This window comes from Microcaecilia unicolor, chromosome 14 (genome assembly GCF_901765095.1).
Source record: "Microcaecilia unicolor chromosome 14, aMicUni1.1, whole genome shotgun sequence".
Classification (NCBI taxonomy): Eukaryota; Metazoa; Chordata; class Amphibia; order Gymnophiona; family Siphonopidae; genus Microcaecilia; species Microcaecilia unicolor.
This window is the reverse complement of record NC_044044.1, coordinates 46,027,077-46,037,375: the sequence shown is the minus strand read 5'-3', so window position 1 is coordinate 46,037,375 and position 10,299 is coordinate 46,027,077. Positions and strand designations below refer to the sequence as shown.

The following is a 10,299-nucleotide window of genomic DNA, read 5'->3' as shown; positions in this document are numbered from 1 at the left end:
GGGGGAGGAAAACCTCAATACCAGCCCGTTTTTACGGGCTCAACGGCTAGTAGTAACATAAACGTAGTAACATAGTAGATGATGGCAGAAAAAGACCTGCACGGTCCACCCAGTCTGCCCAACAAGACAAACTCATATGTGCTACTTTCTGTGTATATCTTACCTTGATTTGTAACTGTCATTTTCAGGGCACAGACCGTACAAGGGGAAATCTGCACAAAAAAAAAAAAAAAGATAAATAACCCCACCCCCTTTTACAAAGCCCTGCAGCAATGCCGACACAGCCCATTCGCTTTGAACGGGCTGTATCAGCACTACCTCACCGGCAGCCGCAGCTTTGTAAAAGGGGGAGAAAGTGTGCAGAATTTTGCAGAACCTTTTTAGGAGAAGTATCGGACTAGTCATCCACTGCAAAGAAACACCCAAACCCAACCTTTCATGGAAGCACTGACCCTAATACATTCAATTGTCATCAATCAATCCTAGAGGTGACAGGCTCTGTATCCCTCTGATTTTTTAAAAATGTACTGCTTAGCTTCATCACTTTCCCCCTAGTCCTAGTATTTTTGGAAAGAGTAAACAAGTGATTCGTATCTTCCCATTCCATTCCACGCATTATTTTAGAGACCTCTATCATATCTCCCCTCAGCCGTCTTTTCTCCAAGCTAAAAAGCCCTAGCTGCTTTAGCCTTTTCTCATAGTGAAGTCATCCCACACCCTTCATCATTTTTGTCACCCTTTTCTGTACCTTTTCTAATTCTGCTAGATCTTTTTTGAGATGAGGTGACCAGAATTGCACACAGTATAACATTCTCAGTTTTGTTTTCCATTCCTTTCCTAATAATTCCTAACATTCTATTTGCTTTCTTAGTCGCCACTGCACACTGAGCAGAGGGTTTCAACGTATCATCAACAATGACACCTAGATCCTTTTCCTGGTCGGAGACTCCTAATGCGGAACCTTGTATCACGTAGCTATAGTTCAGGTTCCTCTTTCCCACATGCGTCGCTTTGCATTTGCTTACATTTGCCATTTGGATGCCCAGTCTCCAGTGGCGTTCCTAGGGGGACTGACATCCGGGGTGGATCGCCGATGTGCCCCGCCCCACGGGTGCAGCACCCCCCCCCCCCCGGTGCAGCATGACCCCCCCTGGCGAAAGGACACCCCCCACCCCGGGGAAAGAACCTCCCTCGGGTGCACGCCGCTGGGGGGGTGCCGCGCGCCGGTCAGCTTCGTGCGTTTCTATGCTCCCTCTGCCCCCGGAACAGGTTCTGTTCCGGGGCAGAGGGAGCATAGAAACGCACGAAGCTGACCGGCGCACAGCACCCCCCCCAGCGGTGTGCACCCGGGGCGGACCGCCCCCCCCGCCCCCCCTTGGTACGCCACTGCCAGTCTCCCAATCTGGTAAGGTCCTCTTGCAATTTTTCACAATCCTGCGATTTTAACAATTTCGAATAGCTTTGTCTCTCATCAGCAAATTTAATTACCTCAGTAGTTATTCCCATCTCTAGATCATTTATAAATATGTTTATTGGGATTTATTAACCGCCTTTATGAAGAAATTCAACCAAGGCGGTGTACAGTAGGTACGGTTTAACATAATATTTTATTAGCAGCATAACAATAGTAAAATAACCAAGAATAAACATAAATAAAATAAATGAGGTAAATTAGAAAACAGAAAACTGAAACCTAATAATAGAGCTACCGTGAAACAGTATCAAAAATCTACACTTTTTTTTTTTTTTTTCTGTTCAATCATTTTTATTAATTTGGATATAACAATAAAAAAGGAAATTAAGTACCATTGACTTAATAACAGTTTAACAAGTTAGAACATGTACACTGACTTATAGAAAAATTATGGACAGTGTTTACATCATCTCTAGAATCCCTGATGCTGTTACATTACAGGTAATTATAACTATAGGAGTAAACATATTATTAAATGTTAGCGGTGGAGATAAGAAATTATACATATATATGTAATTAGTACCCATTTATATTTGCATAGATTATAATAATTAATATTAACTGGATGAGTAATTGAGTATAGGAGACCAGGTTTTATTAAATGCTACAAGGGAACCGCATTTCTCAGCAGCGGCTTTTTCATATTTAGCGTATAGACATACTGTATTCCACCACATATCATAAGATAACTTCGTAAAGTCCTTCCAATTTTGACATATCAGTTTTAAAGCAACTTGAATCAATATACGAAGTAATTTGGCTATGTGTGGTTGTAGTATCGTGTCTAAACCAAATTCTCCCGTGATTATGATTTTGTATGTTAATGAGATCTTAAAATCTAGAATTTGAGAAATCTACACATTTAACAGCACTGGAATTCAAATACCAGAGATGTAATACAGTGTTAGCATAAAGATGCATCTAATAAGCATGCGTTAGGACATGACTGAGCTCGAAATGTGATTGGTAGGATGAGATTGATTATTTGGACGTTAATATTAAATATGTTGAGGACAGATTCATTACTCAATCTTTTTGTAAAATTATGGATAGAAATACACTTCTAGGAGTTATCATTTATTTATTTATAGCATTTATACCCCGCTCGATAGCAGGTTCAGTGCGGCTTTCAATGTATGGGTACAAAGTGTCATAGAGGTAACACAATGTGTGGTAACAAAGTATCATAGAGATAACACAATGTATGGGTACAGAGTATCACAGAGATAACACAATTGTGTAGAGAAGGACAAGAGGGAGAGATGTGGGGGGAAGGATTGAGGTGTGTTAATGTTAGGTTCGTAAATTAAGTTGGGTCGTTTGGGTAGGCTTGTTTGAAGAGGTATGTTTTCAGCAGCTTTCGGAAGGGTAGATGTTCGTTAGTTGTTCTGATGTGTCTTGGTATGGCGTTCCAGAGTTGACTGCCTATGACGGAGAAGTCCACGGCAGCTTAAGGAAAGTATCCCTGTAGGACAATTTCTTCGTTTAAAACGATTGTGTACAGAAGATAATACTTTTAGAATTCAAGCCAGGGGTATGAGAGAGTGGTGGATACTTGGAATGCCCTCCAGCGGAAGGTGGTGGAGATGTAAACGGTAACGGAATTCAAACATGCGTGGAATAAACATAAAGGAATTTATTTATTTATTTGTTGCATTCGTATCCCACATTTTCCCACCTACTTGCAGGCTGGTGGTTGGGAGTCGGGGTTAGTGCTGGGCAGACTTCTACGGTCTGTGCCCTGAAAATGGCAGATACAAATCAAGGTAAGGTATACACAAAAAGTAGCACATATGAGTTTGTCTTGTTGGGTAGACTGGATGGACCGTGCAGGTCTTTTTCTGCCGTCATCATCTACTATGAGAAGGAGGTTTTGAGAAAGGGGTTAGTTAGCCTCTTAGAGTCATCAACAAGACTGTTTAGTGCCAGGGATACATTGGGTGACCAGCAGTTAACTTGTGTTTTGCCTTATTTTGATAAGGTATAGATGTGGTGTAAACACTGGCCCGTACTGTCCTTGCATAGGCAGTTTGCTAATCAACCCAGGTTTGCTTACACTCGGAGCCACTGACCTCTAATCATGTCGGACATCGGAGGTGTGGTAAGTGTGTTTATTGCCATCTGTGTATGGAGACTGCAGTAGTAGCGATTCCCCTTACCCAGAAACAATTTTATTTGAGATCAAACACTGACTGATTTATGGTGTAGTGTGCCCTTGTTATAAATGGTGTATAGGAAAGATGGTGTGCCCTATTAAACACAGAATTGCCCAACATTTGAGCAACTTGCGTCTACAGTGAGTGGAGGCGAACCATAGACCATCGGATTTGCGGTTTGTAGTGTTTTTACAAATACAGTCAGTCAGGGGCAGGGACACGTCACAGGTGTTATAGCTTACAGAGCAGAGAATCATTTTTTAGGTGGAACACAGTAAAACCGGTTGGGTTGAGCAAGGCGGTTGATTGGTCATTATTTGGACAATTGAAAGGAAACTCTGGAACGATGAATGTGAAAGATGATTATTATTATTATTATTATTTGTAGCATTTGTATCCCACATTTTCCCACCCATTTGCAGGCTCAATGTGGCTTACATTTGCCGTTATGGCGATTGCCATTTCCGGACTTTAGATATGCACATGATTTTGCAATCAAGAATGCATTGTGTGCTTGCGTACTTGTTAACACGTGGTTTTGCAATCAAGTGCGTATGTATGTGGTAGAAGAATACATTGTGGTACCTTTCCGCTCTCATCTCTCCCTACACTCCTCCCCGTGAACTCCGTTCGCAGGGTAAATGTCTCCTGTCGTCCCCCTTCTCCCCCACTGCTAACTCCCGGCTCCGTTCCTTCTATTTCGCTGCTCCCTATGCCTGGAATAGACTCCCTGAGCCAGTACGTCAGGCTCAGTCTCTGGCTGTCTTCAAGTCTAGGCTTAAAGCCCACCTCTTTGCTACTGCTTTCGACTCCTAATCATGACTCTCTTATTCAACACCCTCACTTATCACCCCTACCACTGCAATTTCCCCACCCCTAGCTGTCTGTTTGTCTGTCCAATTTAGATTGTAAGCTCTGTTGAGCAGGGACTGTCTTTTCATGTTGATTTGTACAGCGCTGCGTAAGTCTAGTAGCGCTATAGAAATGTTTAATAATAATAGTAGTAGTACTAGTTGTTTTCTGTGTGCAGCATTCAAGCTACAAGAGCCACATTTTTCAGGTTTGGTTATGTCTACATAAAAGTCAGAAAAGTTTGCAAAACATTAAACAAGGGTGCTAGTTCATATTCATCTATATTGTTTTTTTTTTCTGGGATTCAGGTACACATAGGGGAAGTCCGTGCTGGGAAGCGTACAGGTGTCCCTGTGTCAAAAACCTTACCCGTACTATTACGGTGACTCACACGGAAACCTCCAGGATATCTGCCAGAACTTCACCGGTCAGGTGAGTAGCACAGGGAGAACTGAGGTGCCGATACCACGTGGTGTGTGCCATCCCCAACCCCCCACCTTCTCAGCCAGTCTGATCACGGTGTTCTGATGCTGTCTCTCAGGTAGCACTTGCAGATTTGTGTGGAAGTCTTATGGGTTTTACTAGCTACTCAGATCCGTTAGGAGGAGTCTGGAGTGCTTAAAATGTTTGTGCTGGGACTTGGTCAGAGAGGGTAGTGGGAAGGCATGAGGGCTCTGTAAATACCAAAAGAATTTACTAGATTCTTTCTTTCCTGCTTTCTACAGACTAACAGGACTGGCTGTCTCACTGCCACGGTCATCACAGGATCATACAACCTTACCGGTTATCAGTACGGCCAATCCTTGGATGGAGACGCCATCTTTGTGGAGGATGGAACAGGTGAGCAGAGTGACCTCGAGCAGGTCCCTACCTGTGGCTTCTTGTGGATCCATAGGTCATTCAGCTTTTTACATACGATGACCACATAGCTTAGGACATTAAGAAAGCATCCAAGCTGTTCATGAAAGCGGGAATTACGAGTCCCAGGATGCACTGTCTTTAAAACCTGGACTGACTCAGAGCTGGAGCTGTGGTCGGATCACACGTACAGCCCATGTTGCGTAATTTTCACTTCTGTTTCCTTGGTTCAGATCGGATGCTCTTGGCCCAATGATTTCATCTTCTCTGCCACAGAAAGAAACATGCAGGTGTTCTTCTATTTTGGGTTCTCCGTATCGAAAACGTTTGTTTGAACTTATTTTTTCACACTTATATCCAGGTGCTAGGACCAAATCACAACACCACATAACATAATATCAAATAAAGAAAAATATTACCTAAAAACATAAGAAAAAAGAAAACCCAATAAAAAACAGCAACAATATAAAAATGTACAATTGCCCTCACAGCCACCACTCGTTGATGTGCTGGATGGGGTACTGGGACTTGATGATCACTCACAGGCATTGCCCAAAGTGGTGGGGAGAGATGAGAAGATCAGAGAGTATTAAGGTACCTTAGGGTGGGGATAATGAGAGAGAAAGTAGAGTACACCCTTTTCACCTCTCGCCTAGACTACTGCAATTTGCTTCTCGCTGGTCTCCCGCTCAGCCATCAATCTGTCCAAACCTCTGCTGTGCATCTTATATTCCGCCAGAGTCGCTATACTCACGTTAGCCCTCTCCTCAAGTCGCTTCACTGGCTCCCTATCCGCTTCCGCATACGGTTCAAACTTCTCCTTTTGACCTACAAGTGCATCCACTCCGCAGCTCCTCAGTACCTTTCCGCTCTCATCTCTCCCTACACTCCTCCCCGTGAACTCTGTTCGCTGGGTAAATGTCTCCTGTCGTTCCCCTTCTCCCCCACTGCTAACTCCTGGCTCCGTTCCTTCTATCTCGCTGCTCCCTATGCCTGGAATAGACTCCCTGAGCCAGTACGTCAGGCTCAGTCTCTGGCTGTCTTCAAGTCTAGACTTAAAGCCCACCTCTTTGCTACTGCTTTCGACTCCTAACCATGACTCTCTTACTCAACACTCTCACATCACCCCTACCACTGCAATTTCCCCACCCCTAGCTGTCTGTTCGTCTGTCCAATTTAGATTGTAAGCTCTGTTGAGCAGGGACTGTCTTTTCATGTTGATTTGTACAGCGCTGCGTAAGTCTAGTAGCGCTGTAGAAATGTTTAATAGTAGTAGTAGTAGTATCAGAGCCTTGGATAGGGAGGGGACTGGTAGAGAGAGCCTAGGGTCCACATTCATTGATGACGCTTCATCTTTTTGTAAAGGTGCGGTCTCAAAAGCCAGCAGCACGTTTTCATGCTCCTTCACTGCTGACACCATGACGTTTGCGAACATGGACAAGGCGTATCATGCAGGAGTTGCCTACACAGGACAGGTGAGGCTTTGAAAGAGATTTCCACTTCCAATGAGGTTATTAAAGTGTCATAAATGCCTTCTTGTTGAACGCCAATTTTCAAAAAAGGTTCCAGGGGAGATCCAGGAAATTATAGACCGGTGAGTCTGACGTCAGTGCCGGGGAAAATGGTAGAAGCTATTATTAAAAACAAAATTACAGAGCGCATCCAAGGACATGGATTACTGAGACCGAGTCAGCACGGCTTTTGTGTGGGGAAATCTTGCCTGACCAATTTACTTCAATTCTTTGAAGGAGTAAACGAACATGTGTATCTGGGTTTTCAAACGGCGTTTGACAAGGTACCTCATGAAAGGCTACAGAGGAAATTGGAGGGTCATGGGATAGGAGGAAATGTCCTATTGTGGATTAAAAATTGGCTGAAGGATAGGAAACAGAGAGTGGGATTAAATGGGCAGTATTCACAATGGAGAAGGGTAGCTAGGGGGTTCCTCAAGGGTCTGTGCTAGGACCGCTGCTTCTTAATATATTTATAAATGATTTAGAGATGGGAGTAACCAGCGAGGTAATTGAATTTGCTGGTGACACAAAGTTATTCAAAGTCAAGTTAACTCACGAGAGGATTGTGAAAAATTACAGAAGGACCTTATGAGACTGAGCGGCTAAATGGCAGATGACGTTTAATGTGAGCAAGTGCAAGGTGATGTATGTGGGAAAACCCCCCCCAAATTATAGCTATGTCATGCAAGGTTCCACGTTAGGAGTTACGGACCAAGAAAGGGATCTGGGTGTCGTCGTCGTCGATAATACACTGAAACCTTCTGCTCAGTGTGCTGCTGCGGCTCGGAAAGCGAATAGAATGTTGGGTATTATTAGGAAAGGCATGGAAAACAGGTGTGAGGATGTTATAATGCCGTTGTATCACTCCATGGTGCGACCGCACCTTGAGTATTGTGTTCAATTCTGGTCGCCGCATCTCAAGAAAGATATAGTAGAATTGGAAAAGGTGCAGCGAAGGGCGACTGAAATGATAGCGGGGATGGGACGACTTCCCTATGAAGAATAAGGAGGCTAGGGCTTTTCAGTTTGGAGAAGAGACAGCTGAGGGGAGATATGACAGAGGTGTATAAAATAAAGAGTGGAGTGGAACAGGTGGATGTGAAGCGTCTGTTCACGCTTTCCAAAAATACTAGGACTAGGGGCCATGCGATGAAACTACAATGTAGTAAACTTAAAACAAATCGGAGAAATGTTTTCTTCACCCAACGCGTAATTAAACTCTGGAATTCGTTGCCGGAGAACGTGGTGAAGGCAGTTAGCTTGGCAGAGTTTAAAAAGGGTTTAGACGATTTCCTAAAGGACAAGTCCATAAACCACTACTAAATGGACTTGGCAAAAATCCACAATTCCAGGAATAACATGTATAGAATGTTTGTACATTTGGGAAGCTCGCCAGGTGCCCTTGGCCTGGATTGGCCGCTGTCGTGGACAGGATGCTGGCCTCGATGGACCCTTGGTCTTTTCCCAGTGTGGCATTACTTTGGTACAGCCATGACCTATATAAGTATATATCTGAAGCATACAGCCAGTCCGCCGGGGGTGTGATAAATTCCTTATCATTGAATATCAGGGCAGCCATAACCTTTTCTGAAATGTACAGTCAGTCAGGATATGTGAATGATGGTGAAGTACTCCGGAGGATGGATCTTCTTGGCTTTAATGCTTTTTTTCTCCCCTTAGATGAAAGCTCAGGGTTCTGATGGTGGTGTGTTGATGAACCAGAAAGTTTATCTTGCTGTTCAAATTGATGGGCAAGTCAGCCAAACTGAGAAATGTTTTTTAACAGACAGCCAGGGAATGGTAACCTTCAATCTGGACACCTCAGACTGGACTAATTCCGTAAACCTTCAGGTGAGGTTTTGGGTGTGTTCCTTGTGGCGATGTAAAGGTCTGGAGCTTTGATGCCTTTGGACCACCCTAATTCAGTTATGACTTGTAATGATGCTCAGGCTATCTTCCTTGATCTTTGTAGGACAGCGAGTATCTATTTTCAGTGTGCTTACCATGTGTTTGTCTCGCACACCTTCTATTCAATGTTTTCAGGGCAAGCTTGTTCTTAAAGACCCTGTCTACCAAGAGGGGAAGGTTACTGCGTATTACCAACATGCCTACTACACAGTGCAACCCTTATACTCCAGCGCCAAGAGCTTCCTACACATTCAGGGACCTTAGCCTGTGGGCAGAAGCAGGACATCCAGGTTGACTACACTCTTGATAGGAGTGACCTAGGACAAGCCAAGCAGTTGACCATTTATTACTCTGTGAGTACCAGGATGGGGATGGGGAACATTGTAAAGAATTATAGGTGACCTAGAAGTCTTTCTGCTAAGGCACATCATGAGGGACGTGGGGATTTCAGGGCTAGTTCTCTGCTGGGGCTGGTTGCAAAGGAATGTGGCTGTCTCATTCTTATATTTCGCTGAAATTTGAAGACATTTTATATCTTAAAAGGCTTGTCTGTACCTTGAAACCTTTTTATCTTCTTTCATTGTTTTCTTTGGGCTCAAGGATTTTGGGAAAAAGTGGTATATCAGTGCAATAGCTAACTAGCTAGCAAGAAAGAAGAGAATCGTGATATTTTGTGATGAAGTGAACGTTTTCCTAGTATGTCCCACTGGTTCACTATTTTTTAAAATGTCTTGTACTAATGCTATTATCGTAGTATGTCCCATTGGTTCACTATTTTTTAAAATGTCTTGTACTAATGCTATTATCGTAGGTTGTTATTCACACGTGTCTCCTTTTTTTCCTTCTTTAGGCCATGGGGAAAGGTGACAGAAGACTATCTGTACTGTTGGCTGTAAGTCAAACCTCCAGTAAAGGGGGGCACACAGGAATTGAGTCACCTCTCTAATGCCAGAAGACTGAGGGAGGAAGGGAGGGAGGGAGGGAGGAAGTGCTTTTTCAACAACGTTGCGTAAAATGGATCGATCAGTTCCAAAGAGTTGCAGGAGAGGGTGTGGACGGGAAGGCATGATGCTACATATTTTGCGGGAATGTTCTACTTTACAAATATTCTGGAAGCAACATTTTGCTTTATGAATGAGATCCACTTAAAGTTCATAATTCATATTTACTTTGATATACTGCAAATCATTTAAAACAAACACTAAGCAGTTATCAAGGTGGATAAGGCACTGAACAGACTTCTTGTAAGGTGCAAGATCACCAGGGTTGGGATGAATCCAGCCTCATTGACTTTGTCCGTCTTCCCTATAAAGCTTTGGAATATTTATATTTTCAGCAAGATGACAGATCTAAAGAGTGGGGTGGTGGATAAGCTTCAGAAAAGTGGGGCTTCTTATTTTGAATGGAGGAGAGCTTGTGAATAAGGTTGAATATGATAGATCCCGCTGCCAAGGAAGATTTATAAGGTTGAAGTTTGGGGCTAATGTGTTTTATTGGATGTATAGAAGATATTAAAAAAAAAAAGTCAGAACATGGT

At 43.3% G+C, this 10,299-nt stretch overlaps 1 protein-coding gene across 1 annotated transcript; it reads left to right on the top strand.

Moving 5' to 3' along the window:
- The first annotated feature begins 6,758 nt into the window (after positions 1–6,758).
- Positions 6,759–9,120, top strand: LOC115457472 (alpha-2-macroglobulin-like protein 1). The gene is made up of 3 exons (XM_030186889.1): positions 6,759–6,815; positions 8,535–8,705; positions 8,898–9,120. The coding sequence occupies exons 1-3, from the start codon at positions 6,759–6,761 to the stop codon at positions 9,024–9,026; spliced, it is 357 nt and encodes a 118-aa protein (XP_030042749.1). The 3' UTR covers positions 9,027–9,120.
- Positions 9,121–10,299: the final 1,179 nt, after the last annotated feature.